The 25,652-nt window shown below is 43.4% G+C and overlaps 2 protein-coding genes across 2 annotated transcripts; one reads left to right on the top strand and one right to left on the bottom strand.

Moving 5' to 3' along the window:
• Positions 1-7,229: 7,229 nt before the first annotated feature.
• LOC122738316 lies at positions 7,230-9,871 on the bottom strand. The gene is made up of 3 exons (XM_043980368.1): positions 9,858-9,871; positions 9,441-9,826; positions 7,230-7,795 (listed from the first exon to the last, which is right to left on the bottom strand). Exons 1-3 carry the CDS (start codon positions 9,869-9,871, stop codon positions 7,230-7,232), a joined length of 966 nt encoding a protein of 321 aa, XP_043836303.1.
• HHEX (hematopoietically expressed homeobox) lies at positions 9,843-17,257 on the top strand. The gene is made up of 4 exons (XM_043989307.1): positions 9,843-10,248; positions 13,167-13,345; positions 14,196-14,246; positions 16,286-17,257. Exons 1-4 carry the CDS (start codon positions 9,870-9,872, stop codon positions 16,508-16,510), a joined length of 834 nt encoding a protein of 277 aa, XP_043845242.1. The 5' UTR covers positions 9,843-9,869; the 3' UTR covers positions 16,511-17,257.
• Positions 17,258-25,652: the final 8,395 nt, after the last annotated feature.

Genomic DNA, 25,652 nt, shown 5'->3' with positions numbered 1-25,652 from the left:
CCCATTGCCTTGCCAAAAATAAAAAAAGAATCAAATGAGATAATTGTAAATTGTGTAGCATAGTGCCTGGCACATGCTGCTGTTGTTATTTTTAGTCATGTCTGATTCTGTGACCCCCATTTGGGGCTTTCTTGGCAAAGATTTGGGAGTGCTTTGCCATTTCTTTCTCTGGCTAATTTTACAGATGAAGAAATTGAGGCAAACCAGGTTAAGTGACTTACCCATGGTCAAAGCTAGTAAGTAAGGCCAGATTAAATTCAGGAAGATGAGTCTTCCTGACTTCAGGCCTGGCACTATATCCACTGGCCACATAACTGCCCTTAAACATTAAATTGTATGAAATACACTGCTGTAACCAACCTCACCATGGTGGACAAAAGATAAGTTGCCAAATCGTCAGTCAGCAAAGGTAAGAAAAACTGGAAAAAACACCCACAAACACCACACCCCTTCATCTTGTTCTTTAACCCTTGCAGGACAGCCAAAATACTTTCAAAGTATACAATGTCTCACTCACAAAAAGAGGAAAACGTGAAAAATTTAACTTAAAGAGTCTTTAATGTTGTATATAACTGCCCTGGCACACAGTAGATATCATATAAATGTTATCTATTACTCTTCTCTAGTATATAACTCCTCTGCTGCTGTCCAATACTCGGGTGGAGGTCCTTAACACCTCACCCCTGAGTTATTGCAGTAGCCTGCTAGTTGGTTTCCCTGCCTCAAGTCTTCCCCAGTCCAGTCCATCTTCCCCTCAGCCTTCAAATCAATCTTCCTAAAGCATAGGTCAGACCATGTCAACCCTTTCCCACCCCTTGGCCCCCAATGAAATAAACTCCAGTGGCTCCCCATTCCTTCCAAGATTAATAGAAAATTGTTTGGCTTTCAAAGCCTTTTTTTTTGGGGGGGGAAACAGGGCAATGATGGTTAAGTGACTTGCCCAGGGTCATACAGCTAGTAAGTGTCAAGTGTCTGAGGCCGGATTTGAACTCAGGTCCTCCTGAATCCAGGCTGGTGTTTTACCCACTGCACCACCTAGCTGCCCCCCAAAGCTTTTTATAATTTCACTCCCTCCTACCTTTCCAATCTTTTTATACTCCGGTGATAGTGACACTGACTTCCTTGCTCTTTCTCGAACAAGATACTCAAGCCATTTCCACCCGTTGTTCCCCTCCCTCCCCCACCCCCAAATACTCTCCCTCATCCTCTCTGCCTCCTGGGCTTCCCTGACTTCCTAGAAGTGTTATCTTAAATCCCACCTTCTGCAAGAAGCCTTTCCTAATCTCCCTTCCTGATAAGGTTTTCCCACTGAGATTATCTCCAATTTGTTCTCTCTATACCTGGGTTGTACATGTCATTTGCATGTTCTCTCTGCCATTAGATTGTGAGCTCCTTGAGGGCAGGGAACTATTTTCCTTTGTATCCTGAATGGTTGCTTAGCACAGTGCCCAGAATCTAGTAGGTACTTAAAAAATGCTTTTGGAATTAATTTAGAATCTTTTTTTTTTCTTTTGGTGAGGCAATTGGGGTTAAGTGACTTGCCCAGAATCACACAGCTAGTAAGTGTCAAGGGTCTGAGGCTGGATTTGAACTCAGGTCCTCCTGAATCCAGGGCTGGTGCTTTATCCACTGTGCCACCTAGCTGCCCCTAGAATCTATTTTAATAGACTCTCGGCTGTACAACAACAAACCCAAACCTTCAATGAACAATTTTTCAAACTGGTGGCCCACAGAGCTCAAGCAATGGTCAAGACTGTAGTGGTTTTCCATCCAAAAAAGGAGTATGGATATTTTCTTGGGTAGATCCTAATTTCAAGGCAGCCTTTTCCTTCTCAAGTCAGTCGTACTTCAGGATTAAAACTCTTCTCTCTCCTCCAAAAAGGTCCAGACTTCACAGATCAGTCCTCTCCTAAGAAAGAAACCCTTCCAGTATCTTGGTCAAGAAAATGCCAGATGGGGTCACGTAGAGTTGGACATGACAGAACAACAAAAGAATTCAGGATATTTAGTATTCTCACTTTACAGGTGAGTGAAAAGATGTCACACAGGTTAGGTTATCTATATTTTTTTAATTTTAAAGTTAGTTTTAAACACATTTTTAGAGAGTTATTTTAAGCAAAGCAAGTTCCAAGGTAGAAACCTTGCCTGGAAGAATGATCAAGCTCTCAGCAGCTTTGCAGTTTCCCTGATGGGTCATTGAACAAAGCTTTCTTAGCTCTCATGTGGAAATTATTCAACCTAAGTTTCTCCCAGAGCCTAGAACCTCTATCTTTTTTCCTTTTTCCTTTTTTTTTTTTTTTGGAAGGACAGCTCTATCACACAAACAGCCCTGACTGAATGCTAGCTAGCTTTGGATTCTCTCCTTTATATTCTGGTACTTCTGTGTTTCCTGCTCCTCCTCTAGGGCAAGTCCCTTATTTGATCCACTGGACTTGAGAAGGTAAAGAGGCCCTGGCACTGTCTATAAAATGCCAAACATCAGGATGAAAATGCATAGATTTAGTCGTTTAGAGGAAGCTAAGTGGTGCAATAGGTAGAGCCCCCAGCCTGAAGTCAGGAAATTTTTTCTGTTGTTCAGTCATGTCTGACTCTTCCTGACCCTATGGACCAAAGCTTGCCAGGGCCTTCTGTCCTCCACTGTCTCTCAAAGTCTGTCCAAGTTCATGTTTGTTGTTTCTTTCTCATTATTTATCCATCTCATCCTCTGCCATCCCCTTTTCTTTTTGCCTCCAATCTTTCACAAAATCAGGGTCTTATCCAGTGAGGAAGTCAGAAAGACCTGAATTCAAATCCAGCCTCATACACTTCTTAGCTGGGTGACCCTAAACAAGTCGCTTAATTTCTGTCTGCTTCAGTTTCTTCAACAGTAAAATGGGGATAATAAATAACACCTGTCTCTCACAGTTGTCATGAGGATCAAATGAGATAAAAATTTTAAAGTGTTTAACCCAGTATCTGGAACTTAATAGGTGCTTAATAAATGTTTGTTTCCCTCCTTTCAAGAATTTGGGTAATGAACTCATTTTTCCCCATTTTTAATCCAGATGTTTGGCATCCTTGTGATTTATACACACACATCTACATATACATCCACACACAAATATATATACCTATACTTATACTCATACCTATACCCATACCCATATACATAGATATATCTTTATCTGCCTGTTTAATGATTAAAAAGGCACCTGACCAGCCCAGGTCTCTTTCAAAATATAATATAAAGTTTCATCAGAAACTGATAGATGCTCAGACCGAAAGTGTCAAATACCACTAAAACCAGATCAAAATGTAATTGGGAAATAATTAACAAAATTAAGGTACAATAGAACCCAGATAATATTAATACATGGTTTTCTAAGTATTTCCTCAGCTAGCAGGGATCTTTCTGTATGGCTTAGTAGCTCCCTGTTTCTATTTGAGTTTGATAACCACTGTTCTACAGGATAGACACCATTGAGGTCAATGGTAAAAAGAAAGGGCTCAGGGCAGCTAGATGGCACAGTGGTTAAAGCACCGGCCCTGGAGTCAGGAGTACCTGAGTACAAATCCGGCCTCAGACACTTGACACTTACTAGCTGTGTGACCCTGGGCAAGTCACTTAAGCCCAATTGCCTCACCAAAAAAAAACCCCACCAAAACCCACAAAAAACCCAAACCAAAACAAACAAAAAAAGGGCTCAGGGGCACCCAGGTTGTTCTAATAGCCCTTGTCTCTGTGTGTGTGTATGTGTGTGTGTGTGTGTGTATTGGGGGGGGCAATGAGGGTAAAGTGACTTGCCCAGGGTCATACAGCTAGTAAGTGTCAAGTGTATGAGGCTGAATTTGAACTCAGGTCCTCCTGAATCCAGTGCTGGTGCTTTATCCGCTGCTCCACCTAGCCCCCTATAGCAGCCCTTTTTGTTTTTGTTTTGTTTTTTTTTAATTTTTAAATTTTTGAGGCAATTGGGGTTAAGTGACTTGCCCAGGGTCACACAGCTAGTTAAGTGTTAAGTGTCTGAGGCCGGATTTGAACCCAGGTCCTCCTGAATCCAGGGCCGGTGCTCCATCCACTGTGCCACCTAGCTGCCCCTTATAGCAGCCCTTTTTGTAATGGGAAAGAGCTGGAAACAAAGTAGATGCCCATTAATTGCGAATGCCTAAACACGTTTTGGTAAATTAATATAATGGAATATTACTGTACCATGAGAAATGATGAACAAGATGAATTTTAAAACTCAACACTTAAAAAAAGAATGTTAACAATTGTTTTTACATATAATGGGGGGAATAAAACATTTTTTAAAAAGATGAATTCAGAGAAGCATGGGAAAATGTATATGAACTAATGAAAATTGAATTAAACAAAACTAGAAAAATGATGACTTCAACCATGTAAATGGGAAGAAGAAAAACAGTGCAATTGAACACTACAAGATTATCATGACTAAGTTTGACTTCGAAGAAGAGATGTGAAAAAGTACCTCCCTCTCTTCTTTGCAGAGGTTGGGGGACCAGGGCTTTGAAACACTGCAGATAATGTCAAACCTTTTTGATGTGCTTAGTTTTTTTGAATTTTTTTTCTTCTCTGTTATAAAAGATAGCTTTCTGGGAGTTGGGGGTGGGTGGTGCACTGGAAAGCATAATGTAATAAATTAATTTTTTTAATGTGGAAAGAAGGTTAGATTTTAAGTCAGAGAACCTTGATTCCTATCTTGAATCTTCCACTTATAACCTGTATGACCTTGGGCAAGTCACTTAAGTTCTCAGAATTTTCCCATCTGGTTAGTCTAGATAGCCTCTTACATCCATTCCAGTTCTAAATCCATGATCCTATGAATCCAAGGACCCAGGGGAAAGCAATGAGACTGGGACAGCCAGAGAGTAAGGACTGCTATTTCAGTCCAGTTTGTAGACCCCAAGGCTAGATCTGCACCACATACCAAAGGGGAAGCTCTACTATTTTAGCCCTCCTTAGTTCTCCTATTGAAATTTACTAGGAGCTAGTTGTTATAGCATAACTATGTTGATGGATAGAAAGTAGTGTGATTTCACTGGCATAGGGAATAAAATGGAATAAACATTTATTAAACATCTCCTATGTGCTAGGCACTTTACAAATATTATCTCATTTGATCCTCACAACAACCCTGCGAAGTAGGTGCTATGATTAGCCCCATTTTACAACTATTATTACGTTCAGGCAACTGCTAATTCCAAATCCCATATGCACACATTTTTCATCATCAGAAATAAAGCAAATCCCCAAATTTATCTTAGTTCCCAATGGAAGAAATCATAGGTAAGAACCACCTTACTATACAGCTTAGCCTTTTGCACAACAGGAGTGATGAAAATAAATGCTGCCAAAATTTTGGAAAAGCGTCTTGTTTAATTCAGAATATAATTAAAATCTCATGTAGTTTTTATTGGTTTTAGTATCCAGCAGAGAAGAAATATTGAAACTCCGAGACCTTTTGTATTAAATAGCCACAACAGTTCTGTTTTTATTAGTTCTGACTGTGTGAAAAAAATCATAAGGACCCTGTTGAAAAAAACCCGGGTTTATTTTTCAAGCCCCGAATGACTTTTAAAACAATAAAATAAACTATAAAACCCACACTAGTGATATTAAAAAATTATGTTGTTCAATAAATGTGACATTCATGAATGTGGGTGTAATAGTGTTCAAGCTTTAGCAAAGTGGACCCAGGTCTAACAATTGAATTTGAAAGAAGTGGTGTTATTTAACTTAGGAGAATTAAGTGTTTCAATGTCCCCGGCAAGATTATGCAGTTGTACTGGAATGCCAAAGCTGAGCCGAAAAGCTTCTCACTTCAACTAGAATCAAATCCTTAAAGAAGAGGCAAGAAAAGACGTTCTCTCCTCTATCTTGGTCTCTGTTTCCCCAATGTTTCAGTCTATTTTCTGAACATTTATTTCATTTCAGATAATTTCCAACAATGGGTTGTATCACCTTCAAGAATAAAGTATGATGCATGTTTGGGGGGTGGGGTGGGGAGTAGGTGGGTTTACATCATAAACTCTTTTCATTGGACAATTTATTGAGTGACTACAGTGCTTACCCAGTTCTTATGGAGGAGAGCAAAGGGGGTGGTCATCAAGTTACTATAAGCTAATTAGAGATGATCTATAAATATGTATGTGCATATATATGTGTGTGTATATGTGCATATGTACATTGTTGTGGGTATACATGTATGTATACGTATATGCACATATGATTTGGGTACTTTGCAAACTACTTTACCTCCTTTAAATCTCAGGAGAAGGGCCACAATTCAATTTAGCAAATGTTAAGTTCCTCCCATGTATACACAAGAGAGATACCAATATGAAAGGAGATGGCTGATCCTCACCCTAAATGATTCATAGGCATAAATAATATGAGGTAGAATGGGGTGAAGGAGGGAGAGGTACAACAGAAATTTAGACAAAGGCTTCTAGCAAAATAGGAGAGGACAAAGCTTTCATCTGGGGGGATCATTAGAGTATGGGAAAAGGTGTCATCTGTGGTGAGCCTTGAAGGAAAAAAAGACCTTGGACAACCACCCTGTTAGGGGTGGTTAATATTGTCTCATTTCACATATGAGGAAACAGGGTGGGAGACTTGTCTTCTGTCACATAAGCCAACAAGAACAGAGTTTGAGCCTAAGATCTCTTTTAACTCCAGCCTTTGTACCAGGTCACTGGTCTGTCTGGTCATGACTGACAATTTACAAAACACTTTTCCAGATCCCCTGGGGGAGGGGGAGGAATAAAAATATTGCCCCCGGTTTCCAGATAAGGTTGAGACTATTAAGTATATGGCAGGATGAATAACAGACTTGAGATAACGATCTTAGAGATCATCTGATCCAACAACTTTATTTTACCGATGAGGAAACTAAGGTGAAGTGACTTACCTGAAATTCGGTGCCTCACCTATAAAATGGGCATATCTGTTGTAGTTATCTCACAAGTCAGCTGAGGAGCAAATGTGAATATGTATGTAAATCGATTTGCCAATCTTAAAGTCCTACACAAATAACTGCCATAACTCCTCCTCTCACCATAGCTACTACTAAGTAGTACAGGTGAGATTAGAATCTAAATTCAGCCCACCCTCTTTCCACTACGTTAAAAAGAAAAACAACCCCAACACCCTCCTACAAATCGTTTACCTAAAGTTGAAACTAACAACACAGTTATTTATTAGGGAGGTTGGAAGGGAGGAAGGGATTTTCTCATGAGCTGGAATTGAAATCTCTTACAACTATCTGAGGAAAAAGATGATGAAGTTTTTTGTTTAATTCAATGGTTTGCAAAACACCTCCACCCATCTTTTGAAGGTGTGTTTCTGCTTTAGGTTCACAATTTAAAAAACAGCTTGGTGACAGAACATATATATGTACACATATGTGTGTACTGTCTCCAATTCTCGCCTCTGTCCTAGAAGTGAGGGTTTCAGAAGGATGGGCAGGTGTCCACTTTCCCCCCTGGCCACAGGTGAGGGAAACTTTCAATGAGTCAGTTTCGCAGATGCGGAGTTCTAAATCCAAACATCCCGGGATGGATAAGCGGGGCACCGTTGTTTCAAGGCCGATGAATAGCCACCAGGGCCCTCCCGGGAATGCGGCCAAGGACCTGTCAAGTCCCTGCAGAGGGGCGTTGGTCAGGAAAGCGACTCCTTGTTCTAAAGACGAGGGGGACCCTGAGTCTTTTTCCAAACTGGCCCCCCTTCCAAGCATTTCCGTGGAAGAGGTTTCAATAAAAAAACATCTGGAAAGGGAGAGGACTGAGTTCCGGAGAGCTGTGAGGGATTAAAAAAAAAAACATAAATTGCAAAATGGGGTCCTGCAAAGAAGGCTGAACGAAATGTAAAGAATCCTGGATTTGGATTCCAAAGACTTAGGTCCGCTGCTTGGTAATTGTGTGATCTTGGATAAGTCACTGGACTTCCCTCCCAAAGTTTCCAATTTTGGAAAGGTAGGGAGTTGGAGTGGATAATGTTTAAAAAATACTCGAAGTTCATAATGTTTACTGTTCTAGTGAAGTCTCTTCCTCTGAGTCTCACATTCATTTGCAGATTTGCAAAAAAAGGACGTTGGACCCAGGGTTCAGGCTCAATGGATAACTTTCAAGTAGTCTATAAATTTGGTTGAATGGGGGTGCGGGTTACACACTTTTGTTTTCATTTAATTCTAACTGAAAAATTATAATTTCCTTCAATTATGAATTGTGAGGAGTCCTTAGGTTTCACCAGACGCCAAAGGGTTAAATAGTGCTGAACTAGATGGTCTTTATGCCTTCTTCTAGCTCTACACCTTAATGATCTTTTTGGTCTAAGGGTTTGGTGAGACGTTATCCTTCGTCATCATTAAGAACAACAACTGCTAACATTTCTAGAACGCCTTCAGTTTGTAAAATCCTTTGCTTGTATTGCCATTTAATTAGATCACAACTCTATGAGTGGTTGCTATTGCAACAGGTGCTATTATTATCCCCATTTTATGGATGAGGAAATTGGGATTTGAAAGAGTTTGGTAATTTGCCCAGGGTTCCACGGCTAGTTGAGAGTCAGAGGCTGGAGCTGAACGAAGGTCTCCTAGTTTCTTAGCCTCTATATTATATATATATATATATATATATATATATATATATATATATATATATATATATATATATATATATATATATATATATATATATATATATATATATATATATATGATATGTATTACGACACACTGACCCTTCCAGACGGTTGACTTTATAATAGTTTATAATTTTAAAAAAACTTTTAAAGAAAATTTTAGCATCCTAAATCCCCTTTGGGAGAGTTGAGCATTTTCAGTTCCCTAGTTCAAGTCCAGCTTTCCCGCTAAAGTACTCAATGAAGTGACTTGAGGATCAGGAATCTAGCCAGTTAATGGGAGACATCAGGTAGTAGCTTGCTGCTGGACCCGAAAGGCGTTATAGGCGTTTGCAACTCGGTTTTAGTGTCTCTCACTTAAACCCTCCCTCTTTCCCCCTCCCTCCTATCCCACTTCTACAGCTAAGTCTTGACTGGGAAAAGTCGTGACAAGGCACTACCAGAGCCCCGCCCGCCCAGGACCCTTGCCCGCACCCAGCCCCGACCCCGGGCCCAGCAAGGTCCTCCCCACACCAGGAGCTCTCGCCTTCGGGAGCTTCGGCTGAGGAGGGTGGCTGGTTCCCCTCCAACCGGAGGTCCCGCGGTGTGTACCCAAGACGTCCGGGCGGCTTTGGAGGCATCTTCTTCCACGCCCGCTACTGCTCCACACCCAAAGCTTAGACAGTTGATTGCTCAGGTCCGGGCCCTGAGCTCGTCGGGCTAAAAATGGTCCACCTTGGGCCCCGAGGTGGATGGCTCCGCCCGGGCCCCGGGACTGGGAGCTACTGTTGAGCGCTTCCCCCACCCAGCCCTTCCCTTTTACCGCTCGCCTTCCTGGGCTTTCCCCTCGGGACACAGCCCGGGATCGGGACGAGGACTGGGGAGCCTGGGCTAGTCAGTCTCTTCTGGGGTTCCCGGGGAAGGCAGGACGCAGCCCCGCACCTGGCCTGGGGGCCCCGAGCGGCCAGGAACCGGGGCCGAAGCACCGGAGCACCCCTCGGATCCCGAGGGGCGGAGAGCTGCGGGAGGGAGCAGGAGGGGGGCGGTCCAGGGGCAGGGGCGGGAGGCGGCTCTCGGGGCCCAGCCCCATTGGCCACCGGCCCCGAGGCAGGAAGGGGACAGGGACTAGGCGGCCCCACCCCGAAGCCGGACGAGCCTATCGCTGGGAGCGCGAAGCCCGGATAAATGTAGCGCCGGGAGGCGGGAGGGCTGCTCACAGAGGGGCTGCCAGCTAGCCAACCAAGCGGCAGCCATGCAGTACCCGCACCCCGGACCCGGGGCCGCCGTGGGGGTCCCCCTGTACGCGCCTACCCCGCTGCTGCAGCCGGTGCACCCGACGCCCTTCTACATCGAGGACATCCTGGGGAGGGGGCCCGGGGCCCCGCTGCCGCCCACCGCGCCCACCCCAACCCCTACTCCCACCCTGCCTTCCCCCAACTCCTCCTTCACCAGCCTCGTGTCCTCCTACCGGACCCCCATCTACGAGCCCACGCCGATTCACCCCGCCTTCTCCCACCACCCGGCCGCGCTGGCCGCCACCTACGGGGCGGGCACCTTCGCAGGCCCTCTCTACCCCTTCCCTCGGACCGTGAACGACTACACGCACGCCCTGCTCCGGCACGACCCCTTGGGTAAGGCGGCCGGGGGCAGCGTGGGGGGAATATGTCACCCGCTGGCGGCAGCGCTGGGGCGTTGGCGCTGGTCCCTAGCGAGGGCGTGGGCGGGCAGGAGCAAGCAATTGAAAGTTATAGAAAAAGCCATAGAAAACGCCGGCCTCGGCCTCTCTCGGTGCGCCGCCCAGGGAAGGGAGATGGGGCTGCTCCTGCTCGGACTACTCTCCCTCCTGTCTTGCTAGTTCTCAGTCGGGACTCGGACCACACTGGTGACTCAGATTGGTTTTCCCTCACCTCGCCCTCTGACCCTACGATAAATAGCCGTGTGGCAGTGTGTGGTAGGAACTAGACTGGGTGCCCACAGGGGACCCCTCAGGGTAGCCGCTGGAATTGGGCATAGCGGCGCGCTCTCACTGCCTAGTGCTTAACATTGTCTTGCATTCGCTATAGAGGCAGTTCTCCTTGGGGATAAGGGTATAGGGAGGCGGTGGATCCGGGATGTGAGGGCTCAGGAAGAACGGAAGGGGTGCACGGAATTAAGTGGGTTCAGGGGAGCCCCGATCCCCTTGTGGCACTGATAGCCTCAGGCAGCCCTGGTGCTCACAAGGCTGGACTTGGTTCAACAAGTTTGTGCAGCGAAAAGAGCCTGACCCTTTCCGTTCATACAGGAAATCTTGAGTTCTCGATAGGAGTAAATCTGGTTTCAGAAGCTGTTAAGTGTTTTCCTGGCTGCGTGGAGCAGCCCCTTCCCCGGGAGTCGTGCACACTGCTGATTATTTTATCGACATCCTCAATACAGACAAATTCAGGAAACACTCGACTTCTGATAGCCGGGATCCGTTTTTCTGATATTGTTCATTTCCTCTGTGTGGGATGTGACTTTATGGCAGCTAAAATAACCAGTTGCTTCCTATTTTTTTTTTTTGAGGCTGTTTTGCACCAGTCTGTAGGCTGACGCAAGCAAAATCTCGAAAAACAATGCTAGATTTTCAAAGGTTTCAGACGCAGACCGACGGGACGGACAGACCAAGGAGCGCAGGAATCCCTGGACCTGAGCGGGACCGGCGCCCAGTAGCCTGCACGCCCAAGCACTTGATTTGGCCTGGTTATTGGCCCGTGCCTTTTGCAGGCCATTTGGGCAGTGATTGCAGCTGAGTCCTAGCTCAGGAGCTAGTCTCAGGAAACTTGCCTCAGTTTTGTCCTGTTCTATGTAAATTAACATGGATGCCTCCTTAAAACGCAGAATGAGGCCGCAGGGGGGGAACAGATTAACGTTTCCACAAATGGAGTGAGTGGTGGTGTTGAAGCCTTTCCTTGAAAATGAAAGATTAAAGGAGTGGGTCCATAAATAGCAGCCCCAAGCGACTCCCACCCTTCCCATCTCAGAAGCTCGGGCGAAAGTTTCTGGGTTAGAGCAGGTTAGGTTACATTGTGTTTCCAGCCTCGCTGAAACTGACTCCTTAGGATCTCTGAGGCTGGCACTCGGGGAGGACGTTTGCACAGAGAATGCAGTGAGTTTCCTTGGGTTACGACTGTGAAAGAGCAGAAGGAAGCATGGGGTTTTTCGAGATAGACCAACAGGAAACACATTGACGGAAATGTTGCCATAGCCCTAGGGGTGGCTTTAACTGGCCTTCTCAGAGAGCCTGGTGTGAAATCAGAGAAGCCAGAAGAAATCACACTTAAGGAAGATTGAAAATTCTTGGTGGACCCTGGAACGTAGGCGAGACAAACCTGAATCACAGAGGGACCTTAGCGGGAGAAGCTTCTTTCCTTCCCCACGAAAGCGTTCGTTAGCCCCATGTAGGCTTATAGAGAAATAGTATCAGGGGTGATTTGAACACTCCCCAGTCCGGGGGTCTTTGGCAGATGAATGGTGGTGTGGGCCTGGGCAAGAAGTAGGAATAATAACGTCTCATACTTCTACAGGCGCGTTCCTCAAAGTGGCTTTGGAAGCAGGTACTACAAATACTCACATTCCCTCTGAGGCTTGGAGAAAAGGGCCATGCTTTTGTAATTGAGTTCTGTCGAATTGCCATACGAGGGTTATGCTGCCGATCAGTCCATAAGCATTTATTAAGCAGCTACTACTGTGTGTCAGGCACTGTGCTAATCGCTGGGGATACAAAAAGAAGCAAAAGATAGATAATACCTCCCCTCAAGTAGCTCACAATTTAATGGAGACGACAAGCAGACCAATATATACAAACAAGATATAGACAGGATAAATAGGAAATAATTAAAAGAGAAAAGACGCTAGAATTAAAAGGGGTAGGGAAAGACTTCCTCTAGGAGATGGGATTTTAACTGAGACTTAAAAAGAAATGGGGTTAGTTACTAACTCGAGTTAGCAAGTGACTTTGTCAGGGTGCCAACCCAACTTTTTTTTGTTCCAAGATGCAAATTAGATAACCAATGCAAAATTGCTATATAAATATGAGCTATGATTAATAATATAGTGTGTATAATCAAGAATGACACTAAGTTGAGGTTAAAGGTCTGAATAACTTTTCGTTCAAAAGCCTGGAAATTTGCTTGAGTAAAGAGACAAATGTGGGTGTACGCCTTGCTTGTCAACTGAAAGACCCTCGATTTGGAGCCAATAGACCCTTGTAGTTGAAATCCCTATCCACACTTAACTGTCTGACAATAGGAAAGCTGCTCTAGTTTTTTGAAACTCGAGTTTCTCCTTGATATAGTGGAAATATTTGCTCAAATGAATTACCTACTTCATGGGATTTGTGTGAGGAAATCATTCGGTACAAATGAAAGTACTGTGTAGATGTGTTGTAGTCATTCTTTTTCCCTTTGACCACTGCAGAAATGGGCCAGTGACGAGTCTACCATCCCAGTTTAAACATCGGAAGGCCTGGAGCTTTAGTGCATTGGGTAGTCAAGGTCACACTGACCCTGTCTCTTCCCCTCATCCCCAACAGGCAAACCCCTTCTGTGGGGCCCCTTCATGCAGAGGCCACTACACAAAAGAAAGGGAGGACAAGTAAGGTTCTCCAATGACCAAACCATCGAATTGGAAAAGAAGTTTGAAACCCAGAAATACCTTTCTCCACCTGAGAGGAAGCGCCTTGCCAAGATGCTACAACTCAGTGAAAGGCAGGTGAGCTGGGAAACATAGTGCCTTGGAAATGCTGGGGAAACAGTGGGGCTGAGTGGAGAAGATGAGGGAGCACAAAGGGATGATGCAGTCGGGGAGGACCTGATCTAAGATTCTTAGGCCCTATTTAGATGAACATTGGAGAAAGATTTGTATTTTCAAGGTACCTTATATGAAGGGAGGCATTATGGAAGATCGTAGGGACCACATGTGGCTTTGACTCTTGCTATCTTAAATGAGGAGTCACTCAAGGCTCATTTTCTTTGTTAAACAATTGTTTCCTTAGATGACATATAAGTTTGTTAACTTGACTTCCTACATATAAACCGTGAAGTAGATTAGTTGGCAGATGTGAAGGGGAAAAAGGAAACACCACCTGGTTACAGCTTGTACCCTGTCATTAATTGAACTTAGCTGAAGCTCTCTATAAACTTCTTAAGCTTCATTTTTTCATCAGTAAAATGTAATTAATAATGTTGGCACTAGGGGCAGCTAGGTGGTGCAGTGTATAGAGCACGGGCCCTGGATTCAGGAGGACCTGAGTTCAAATCCGACCTCAGACACTTGACACTTACTAGCTGTGTGACCCTGGGCAAGTCACTTAACCCCAATTGCCTCACCAAAATAATAATAATAATAATAATAATGTTGGCACTAGCTGTTGTGAGCACGGGTGATTTGTAGAAGTGCTTTAGAAACATTTGTTAAATAACCCCCATCCTGCAGCCACTAGTTGTACCCTGGGACCCAAAGGTCCCTCCTCTCCCCCTTCCAAATAGCCCTTTAAAGGGCCTTCTTGAAGGTCTGCATCCCGAACATGTGGCAACCGGTCTCTTTCTTTCGCTCTCTCTAGGTAAAAACCTGGTTTCAGAATCGGCGAGCCAAGTGGAGAAGGCTAAAGCAGGTAAGAGCCGCGGTCTTGTTACTATAGTAATAACTCTTTTAATGATCTTATCTTCTAAAGGGATACCTATTCGAGGTTGTATGCAAAAGTCATCCCCGAGGCTATTTAGCCTCTTCACCTTGATTAAAAAGGCAAATAGTCTTTTTGGAATCCAGTAGGACTCGGCCAGGCGGCACTAACGTTAAAAGCGCCTAATGCAGTCAGTTCCGATGGCCATTACGTGGGGGTTTCACACACTGGCTATTAAAGGACCACGCTAATTGTTTTATAAACCCATATGTTGTTTATCTAATTAACGCAGGAAAGATAAAGTAATTGCCAGTAAATGACTTAAGCAGTTATCTTTGGGGAGAATATTGTTTCTTCTATTGACACAATTATAATAAAACCAGGCAGGACTGGTAGGTAAATAGAAGGAAACAAACACCTTAGAGTCTATTTGATCGGCTGCACACACAATGAAAATATCAACTATTTTTAACTCCTGTCCCTTCGCCCCGGCTTAAATCCACGCTATAAATGAAGAAGAGGTTCTGAAATAGGAGAAAATATCCTATCCGGTTTACATATGCTATTGAACCTCGGGAGGATCTGCACAAAGTCGGAGTGGGGTGGGAGTGAGAGTGGGGGTGCGCTCCTGGAGGAAGGGACTTGGTCTCTTTGTGTCTCCAGCCCTTGCCATGCTTGACATATAGTTGTTGCTTAATTAATGTTTGTTGAATGGAATGGAATTGTTGAACTGAGCTAAAAGGCAATTATCCCTCTAATTCGGTTACAAAGTTTGTTAAAGCTTTCCTGGAGTTAAAAAACTGGGATTCGATTCGTGGCAATCTGCACTGATCATAGCTACTTGATTAATTGCTGAGCTCTCCATTCTATTTTGTTGTGTATATGTGGCCTCCATCTTAGTAGAAAATAGAAATTTTCAATAATAAAATATTAAAAGTTATGTTACATAACTACATGACTGTAAAATTAAGTCACTTATTTAGTTCCAAGTGGGGAAAAAAATCTCGATCCCAATTTTTACTCTGGGTTGGTTTTTATTTTTGCCTATTTTATTAGTGCCTAAGTAATTTGGACTGTTCCCCACCCCCACCCCGGGAGGTTTTTTTGTTTTTTCTTCTTTGGATTTTAAATAAACAGGGACCATTTTCTTCTCAGTTAGGAGCAAATTACCAAATCTGTATTTACTTTAATAACTGATTGACTCTTGTTGTGCGTGGGCAATCTCTCTCCTCCACCAAGAATCTTCCTATAATGCCGAACTACTACTAGCCCTACAGCTGGACTTTTTTTTCTTTCTCTGTTCAAAACTCTGGCTTGTTTAAATTTCACTCTATAGAAGAGATCGTAAATTGGACTTTCTCTAATCATTTTGAAAGTATTCTTTAATTTGCAGTGCTGATATACAATTTTTTAAAGTCTAGAAAATCTTAAGTGGATAATCATGTTAATGCATCTAGTGAATGCAAAAAGTGGGGGGGACCCTACGGAGATCTGTACTTTTAAAAAATAATTTCTTCTTGCTGTCTGGGAACCAATGTATTGTGCTGGAGTTAAATACTCAATTAGCATAATTCATTATGGAGGCATATTCCTGCTGATTTCTTTAGTCTTTGGGAGATTTTAATCTCGATTTGGTGTTGGCGGAATGATTTCTTCCCCTAAAATTCATTCATTCAACAAGCACCAATTAACAACTATGTGTGGTGATGGGGTGGGGGTGGAAAATAGTCCCTGTCCTCAAGGAGTTTATTATGTACTGGGAGGGGAACAAAAATGAGTAGATAGGAATAATTTACGTGAGGAGGGCAGGAGCTCCTAGGGAGAGATGAATGTGTTAAACACAACCTTTTCACCTCCAAATTGACACTAAGCTTTTGACAATCTGCCTTAGTAAGCTACCGATAACTTGAACACTTCTTAACCAGACCTGGTAATATTAAAGACTAGACATGAGTTCTAAAGCCAAAATTATAGAGAGACCATTTTCCATTACTCCATATCCTACCCTGATTTTTGTTCCTTTTACATAGGAGAACCCTCAAAACAAAAAAGAAGAATTGGAAAATGCAGACCGTCACTGTGATCAGAGACAAGATAGCTGTTTGCCCAGCGACCAGACAAAAGACCTTTCGCTGGATAGTGCACAGTGTTCTCTCTCCCCTGCTTCGCAGGAAGACCTGGACTCAGAGGTTTCGGAGGATTCTGATCAGGAAGTGGACATTGAGGGGGATAAAGGCTATTACCAGGCAGGATGATGATGAGTGGACACTTGGAACCTGAGCAAAACTGGACTTAGGAATAATAGCCTTTATTTTCTTTTAATTGGAAGATCTCGGTGGAAGAGCTGAAGGGGAAAAATGAACCAAAGGGAATTCACTTTCTCTCCTGTTAGAAAACTAAACAATTTGGTGCTTTGGCTAGTTAACAAATGCACGTGTTAACCTTGATTTTTTTTTAACTAAAGAAATAAGTTTCGGTTTTAGGTTGTTATGCTGAAATTGATTTTGCAATGATTATGCAGACTTCCCCAAGTAAATCGCCACAGCTGGTTTACAAAATTCTTGATTTAATTAAAAAAACACCCAATATGTAGCTTTAAAGATTTAATTAGACTTTCTGTATTGATGCTTTTCCTAACGCAGATCTATGATTTAGTTAACACCGTGGGAGATTCCTTGTTTGGGGAAGTCTCCAGAGTGGAACAGGTCCCCAATTCAATGTTATCTGGGTGTCGCTTTTAAAAAGTGAACTTAAAAAAAAACCCTTTTATCCCAAAGTCTCACAGTACCTGTCTTAAACCTGGTTATACTTGGAATCATTTCAGAGATTTACCTGTTAATCCTGCTCTATTGTTGGTAAAATGCTGTCTTCTGCACTGTTGGTTATCTTCCAGTAACTATTTGACAAGAAACTGTGATAAAAGACAACGGGCCATTGAGAAACTGACACATCAGTTACCAAAACTAATCTCAAATATACTCACAGTAACAGGTTGAATTATATATATGTATGTAGATTGTAGATAATTCTTTGTGGTTTTATATTGTTCATTGTTTATATCGTGTACATACTTTTTGACTGTTAAAAAAAATGCACAACCTGGCAAATCAATGTCTTTTTTTTTTTTTTTGAAAGAGAGAAATGTGCCTATAAAACAAATTCATTGATGGAGCGATCAGCTGGAAGCTTCTACAGCATTCCATCAGAACCTGCAAGATCTATAGAATTCTTTAACTTTATTTGACCAGGCTGAGCCGAGCTCAGGCTAAGGATTGAATTTTTAGCAGTGCTGGAGTGTTGGTTACAGAGGTAGATTTGTATTTGTATTTGCCCAATCCTAGTCCTTCCTGTCACTTTATGCAAATGTGTGAGAATGGATTTAGCCTGGCACCTTTCCAGGATAATGTTAATTGGTGTTGGGAAAGAACTGACCTGGGTGAGGCTAATAGTGGATTGTTGAGAAAGTGGGCCTTGGGGAAAGAGAGCTAACCATTCTGGGAACCGTCAGATAAGTAAGTGATCAGTATGTTTAGAAAGAGAAAAGTGAAGAACAGAGCTGAAAGTGAGTGGGCCTGCCCTTTGTCGTCCTCCACCCCCACCCCTTTCACCAGCAGCTACCCAGGTTGTATTGATTGATTTGCAGTAGGAGCCTTTGGCTGGTCTCTGGTTGCCCTTGACCTGCCTGGGTCAATAGTGCCCCCTTTCTACTCCCCACCCATCACAATTTTCAGTTAGAAGCTTCTGGAAATAGGCTTCTATAAGACAGAAGGATGGGGCAGCTAGATGGCACAGTGGATAGAGCACTGGCCCTGGAGTCAGGAGGTCCTGAGTTTAAATCCGGCCTCAGACACTTGACACTTACTAGCTGTGTGACCCTAGGCAAGTCACTTAACCCCAATTGCCTCACACACACAAAAAAAAGACAGAAGGAAAGACCAAGGAGGGAAGGTTAGCCACGAACTGCCTCTAGAATCCTGGTCAAGTCACTGAACCTCCCTAGGTTCCAGTTTCTTCCTCTGTAAAATGAGGGGGCTGGGCTAGTGATGGTTCTTAAATGCTAAATTGTAGTATCTCTCTGACAGTTGATCTATAAGTATCTAAGATGGGATCTGGCTGGAGGAAAATGGGTTATATCTAGGCACAGACAGGGCAGCCCACCTGATCTCTGAGTGGGTCAACAAGATGGACAAAGGAGGGGCAAAGACTTCAGTTTACAGTCACAGAATTGGAGAGTTGGAAGGGACCTTAGCTTCCATATAAATCCACCCAAAGAGGTCATCCAGCTGCTGCTTCAATTGAGGGGAAGCCCATTCCACTTTTGGACACTTTTTAATGTTAGGAAGTTTTTCCTAATATTAGTCAAGAATAAATTTGCCTCTTTGCAACTTCCATTGTCCCAAACAGAACAGGCCAGTCCCCCTTTTCCTTGAAGTTGATTTAGATACTTGAAGACAGCCATCATGGCCTCTCCCCCTGTCTTCTCCCAGCTAAACACCCCTGATTTCTTCAGCTATTTTTCATATTGCAGGAACTAAAGGCCCTTCACCATCCTGATTGGCCTGCCTAGTTGGCCTGCTTATCAACACCTTGTGGTGCCCAGATCTAAACAATACCTCAGCTGTGGTCTGACCAGGTCAGAGTACACAGGGGACTGTCAACCCCTCATTCCTGGAAGTTGTGTTTCTGTGAATGCAGTTTAAGATCACAACAGCTTTTCTGACCACAACATGGTTTCCCCTCTGCCCCTTTCCTAGGCTGGGTACTGGACAGAGCCTGAAAAATTCAGTAACAGGAATATTGGCCTGTGTCTAGAGGCAGCTAGTTCATGGATAGGGTGATGCAGCTTGGAGTCAGGAAGACCTAAGTTCAAATCCAGCCTCAGCTGTTGTGACCCTGGGCAAGTCATTTAACCTCAGCCTCAGTTTCCTCAACTGTAAAATTAGATAATAATAGCTCCTCCCTCTCAGGGTTCTTGTGAGGATCAAATGAGATATTTGTAAAGTGCTTGGCACTTGTAAATGTGCCTGCCACATGGTAGGGGCTATTATTAATAAATGCTTGTTCCTTCCCTTTCTTCTCTGTGGGTGGGAGACAGTGTCCTTTGGATACCAGCCCAGGGAGCAGAAATGAGTATCTTGGCATTGGAAGCTTCTAGTTAAAATCAGCAGCTTTGCTTTTTAGTCAAATAATCAGGGACCAGAAGATGAATGAGTAAAAGTACATAAAGGGGCAGCTAGGTGGTACAGTGGATAGAGCACTGGTCCTGGATTCAGGACAACCTGAGTTCAAATCCAGCCTCAGACACTTGACACTTACTAGCTGTGTGACCTTGGGCAAGTCATTTAAACCTCACTGCCCCGCCCCCCCCCAAAAGTACATAAAGATTAAAGGGAGAAATGAATATGTGGGTGAGATATCTGAACATTGATGAACTGAATTCAGCATGCTGATGAGGACTGGAGTGATTTGGAGGAGAAAGCCAGTGTTGATAGTCAGCAAGTAAGAAGGCTCTGGAATCTGCCCTGACTGAGAACAGTAGCCTTCTGAGAACTGATTGACTCAAGGTTAGGAAGAAATTTTTTAAAGGCCCAATTTATTCCCTTCAATCTAGTCCACTTAGTCTTAGACAAGAAGCAACCAAGGTTCCATTTGACTGTAGTTGTTCAGGCACTGACAAGGGAGGGTGCACTGCAAGAGATGGGACAGAGAAATTCCCCCTTCTTGCCACTTCATAACTACATGGTACATCTCAGCATTGGAATCCTCTGGGTCTGTTTCTCCTGACCAAAGCTCTGACACTGCAAGTGAAAGTTAGGGTAGCTTGGATTGAAGAGAACCGAGGAGGGGGAGTATTAAGATCCACCTGGGTCTACTGAGGCTCCTATAGGGGATACGCACATATTGGGGTTCTTGGATTATGGTGATAGGTCTGTTGGGAATTGTTCAGTCTTATCTCCTTAGGTTTGTTCATGGGGGTCAGTCAGGCCTTGAAATCTAAAACAGTATTCAAGTTTAGCACAGAAAGGTTTTAGGGCTAGAAATTACTTTAGAGCTCAGCCCAATTTGACAAATGAGAGATGTAATGATTTGTCCAGTGCCATCCAATTTTTAATTTCAGAGCTAAGACTGGATCCCGGGTCTCCCAACCAGCAGTCCAGTATAACCCCCCACCAGGATCTTTCAAATTTCTTTCCTAGCTATGACCCAGCCCAGAGTCTCCCTATCCCTCCATCAGAACCTATTGGGACCCCTAGGGTGTTTGCCCTGCCACAGCCTCCTGGAAGCACCGGTTAGCCCTTTGAGTGGGGTTGCATCACTGATTTCAAAGGTCATAATTGGTTTTAGGCTGAAAATAAAATCTGTATGTGATTTTAGGGAACAAGAAGCTTGTGGACTGATTACTGAATTAAAGCAATTCCGAAATCAGTGTGTGTGTGTTGCTTCTGGAGATAACCCCTGGTTAATGTTTATTGGCTCCCAAATAGCTTCAGCATGAGAATTGGGGGGGGGGGCGGGGAGTGGCAGAGAGAGAGAGAGAGAAAAAGGCTGTGGGATCTCAATTGTCAATAGAAACTCAGTGGAGTGAAATCTGTATCTTAATGAAAGCTATTCTATTACACAAGGACATTTCCCTATTTCAGCTTCTCCAAAATCAGGCAAGACCCACAGGGCAGTAGAATGCAAGCTCATTGAGGGCAGGGACTATTTTTCATTTTGTCTGTATATTCCCAGTGCCCTGCACAGTTCTTTGCATATGGTAGACACTTAATAAAAGTTTGCTACTTTGGGTTGGATGGGATCTCAAAGATTTCCTAGTCTAATGCTGGGGAACAGGGTAGTGGGTGTAATATGGCACAAGAGCAATCCTGTGGTCATCACAAGTCACAGGTTTGAATACCTTCTCTGGCACTTATTACCTCTCTGGTACTAGGTGACCGTATTCATTTATGATCTTTCAGACTTAATTTTTAGAAGTGAGGAAATTGTGGCTAATTGGGGGGCAGCCACTAGCCCAAGGCTACTAAAGAGCTGGATCTGGAACACAGATTTTATGGAACTCCAGGTCAGGCATGGGGAATATTCCAGCACCCCACTTAGTTCCCCATCCCATCTGGTGGAGCCAGAACTGGTTTGGGTGGGGAGGATACCAACAATCATCCATTTCCATGCCCACATTTCAGCTGGGTTATTAATAATGTCTGAATCCTGCCCACAATCCAAGCATTTTTTATTTGTTTGCCTCCTGGCTATTTAATGTTGAATCAGCATGTATGACCTTTACAGCACAGCTCTGGTCTTGTTTTTAACTCTTTTATCAGGAGATCCAACTTGAAAACGGTTATCATTTAGCAGAAAGACAAACAGCGGAGCACATTTCTGTAAGCAGCACGTTAATGATTGGGAGAATTGCCCCAATTTCTGCATGACAGTGTGTGATTAATCCTCTGGGTCATGTTCTTATAGCCCAAACGATTCAGTCCATTGGTCTTTGATATTCAAAACCCTCGCTCACTTAATAGGATATTGATTTCAGTGGCCCATGTACTTTGACTCTATAAACAGCCTCACTTTCAGGGACTGCTGGCTCTGTGGGGAGGATTTTTGATGAAGAATAATTGCCTAAGACCTCTTTTGGTTCATGTTTATGGTCTCTCCAACTCAGAGAAGGTGATAAGGTACCATTACTGGTGGGAAAAGAGGAAATCATTTCTGATAGACTAGGTTATTGATAGAACGAGTCCAAAAGGATGTATTCACTTTCTTTCTTTTTTTTTAGTGAGGCGATTGGAGTTAAGTGACTTGCCCAGGATCACACAGCTAGTGAGTGTTAAGTGTCTGAGCCGGATTTGAACTCAGATCCTCCTGACTCCAGGGCTGGTGCTCTATCCACTGCGCCACCTAGCTGCCCCAATCTATTCACTTTCAAACCCATGCCCCAGTGCTTTCCAGTCTTCACAGCTGTGAATATTCATTTTAATTAATCTGGGGCTGGGGGAGGGGGTTGTATTCAAGGAAATGGGTTTAGATATGAGGAAACACAACTGAGATTCAGTGACAATCTTTTTTTGTTTAGTTTAGTTTAGTTTTTGGTTTTTTTTGTTGAACAATCAGGGTTAAGTGACTTGCCCAGAGTCGCACAGCTAGTGTCAAGTGTCTGAGGCTGGATTTGAACTCAGGTCCTCCTGAATCCAGGGCCAGTGCTTTATCCACTGCGCCACCTGGCTGCCCCCAGTGGCAATCTTTAGAGATTGAAGGGCCCCTCGAGATGGGAGAGACCCAACCTTCCTCATTTTACAGATGAGGAAACTGAGACTCAGGGAGGAGAGCTAACTTGCTTGAATTTGCAAAGCCAGAAATAGAATGGAGATCTTTTGATCTTTTGGCTCCAAGGTCAATACTTTTCTTTCCTAGTCTCCACCAAGCCGCTTGTCTCTCCTGGGGATAAGAACCCTTCAGCCAAGTTCCAACTGTATTGTCATGTGTCAGCATGCCAAGGGTGTACCTTTCCTACAAAACTGAACAGAGAGACTTCACAGATGCAAAAGAACTGGGCCTGCCTGGAGATGACACTGGATGGGAAAAACAGACTGACAGTGATCCAGATGCTCAGAATCTTATAATTGAAACATGCAGATGTTTGATCAGGATTTCTTCCAAGTTTGTTGTCTTGTAGCCATAACTTCCTCTCCAACATAGCTTTCTTCTATTCAAAGGTTTTCCGTTTTTGCTTTCCTTCTCCCCTTTGTTCATAATATGTTCATTTCTGAAGTGCTTTAAGCACGTCCCCTCACTCACTAATTCATTCATTCAGTACACAAGCATTTAGTGTCTTTTGCAAAGACCAAAAAAAGGGGTGGAGGGGGAAGCTTATACTCTCTTGTGTGAAAATATACAGATGTTTGGGAAGAGGACCTTGGTGGGAAGTGGCCCTTGAAGGAAGCTAGAAATTTTAAGAGGCAAAAGCAAGGAGGGAATGAACTCCTCAAATGGGTAGGAAGTGAAAGAGGTCAAATATGACAACTCTGGCTGCAACCTAGAATATGGGAAGTAGAATAATGTGCAACAAACCTGGAAAGATAGTGTAGAGCCATATAGAAAAGGAGTTTAAAAACCAGAGGAATTTTTATATGTGACAAGACTAGACCTATGCTTTAGGAATATCAAGTTGGTTAGAATGTGGAGCATTCATTGGAAGGGGGAAAGACCAGAGTAAGGAAGGTGACCAGATTATAAAGTTATTACAATAGTGCAGGGGAGAAGTGCTGAGTGAATGACAGGATGATGACTAAGTGGAGAGTTTTAGTGGAGAGATATGTACAGTTATGAATGAGTTTTGGAGGTAGACACCACAAGATTTGACAAATGATTGGATATATAGGTGTCCTCTTCTAAACTGGAGTGAATGAACATTACAAGCCAACTTTATTAATAAGAGCTTTGAATAGGAAGTCTTCTGGGAGAGTGTTGACTTGCTTTTCTTAGAGTACTGCACTTGGATTCAGAAAGAAAATGCCTCTGACCTTGGGAAGTGACAACCTCTGGATTGTTGAGAGGATCAAATAATATTGTAACGATTGGAATGATGACACCTGCTGGAGACTTACTGTAGAAGAGCTTCACCCATGAGGTGACGGTCTTTGAGGGCAAGACCATGCGTCTTTTCTTTGACGTCAGGAAGTGATGTTTGCTGGTGGGAGGAAGAAGGGAGAGCCTGGCGCTCTGACTGAGGATCTTTCCTGTGAACTCTGGCGGAGAGGGGAGCGAGAAATGCGCTCTCCCTTTAATAGATAGATGAATGTAGGCCTTTCTCTCTCTCTGTGTACCGAATTTTTATTCTCCTTAGTAAATGCTTAAAAGTCTAACTCTTGCTAAAGCTTATAATTTATTGGTGACCACTCATTAGATATTTTAGACGGTCTAGCTAGAATTTTAGCCCTTAACAATATGTATGAAGGACTTTGCAAATTTAAAAGATATCTATATAGAGACCTCTACAAATTATATCTATGACATCTATATATGTCATAAGATAGAACATCTATACTGTATATAAGATCTATCTCTATAGACATCTCACTCCCTCCTGTCTGTATCTGTCTCTCTATGTGTCTCTCTGTGATACAGATTAGCAACTTGTCTGAAATTTAAGATATTTTTCTCTGTCTTTCTCTGAGAGGTAACATGGGATATCATAGAGGGTTGGCATTAGAATCGAGAAGATCAAGATTTTAAATGCTGATTCTGACACATCCTAGCTGTGCAACCACAAACAAGTCACTAAGTCATTTAACACCTCAATGAAATAGACAATTCTTTAAGATAATAAATAACAAGCTGTTGATATGCATTGAAGGAATGAGTAACCCCACACCAAAGAAATCAAAGATCCTGGCCCAAAGAAAACCAAACCCAAAGCACCTAGCAGGTACAAATGGAAAGGGCCCAGGACTAGGAGTCTGAAGACTGAAGAGTTCACCAGATGTTGTGACAAGGAGCTGTCAAATGAGGCTGATACACAATACCTGTTCTGCCTTGAGTACCGGCTGGAGGTGAAGAGCTAATAACTCAATGGATTTAATGAGGCCATCATTATTGTTATTTGTTCCTTTGACGGAGGTGCAAACTTGATTGAGCTAGGTTTTTTGTTGTTGTTTTTTGTTTTTGTGAGGCAATTGGGGTTAAGTGACTTGCCCAGGGTCACACAGCTAGTAAGTGTTAAGTGTCTGAGGCCGGATTTGAACTCAGGTACTCCTGACTCCAGGGCCAGTGCTCTATCCACTTTGCCATCTAGCTGCCCCTGAATGAGCTAGTTTTTATGTCTGTAAAGACTTGTGAAGATGAGGGGTCAGGTGGGGGTGGGACAGGGACATCAAATAAAAAACTAGGTCTATACAGAGCAGAAAATACTTTGTTTGGAGCCAGACCTGGTGATGGATATGAGTGAAAGCGTTTCTGTGGCCCCAACCATTAGATTCTTTGGGGGATGCTTTTTAAAGTTTAATTCAATCAGTTCCAGACATTGATGGAGCGACTACTATGTACAAGGCTGACACACCCATAAGGCCAGATTGCTAGAGAAGGTATGTGTCCCTCTGCTTATTTGGCAAATGATGGGAAAGGCATCCCTTAAACGACTTCCTAAAAGGACCTGTGGTTATCAGAACAAAGTGGGGCAGGGATGAGATCTTGGAGGTGAAGGAGGCATTTCCCCCTTGCTGAGCAGCCTCTGGGTTGCAGCAACCATCTCCCCATTTGTGGCCAATTGGACACCTCCCTTTGGATCCACTTCCTTTCTTTCCTTTGTCGAGGTGAAGTGCGGTGGGGGAAAGAAGAATATTTGCCTATTTGAACTGAGGTCTCTCTGACCAAAGGCTCCATCTTGTCAGTGATTTTCCC

The sequence above is a fragment of the Dromiciops gliroides genome, chromosome 2 (assembly GCF_019393635.1).
Source record: "Dromiciops gliroides isolate mDroGli1 chromosome 2, mDroGli1.pri, whole genome shotgun sequence".
In the NCBI taxonomy this organism is placed as follows: Eukaryota; Metazoa; Chordata; class Mammalia; order Microbiotheria; family Microbiotheriidae; genus Dromiciops; species Dromiciops gliroides.
This window is presented reverse-complemented; position numbering and strand designations above follow the sequence as displayed.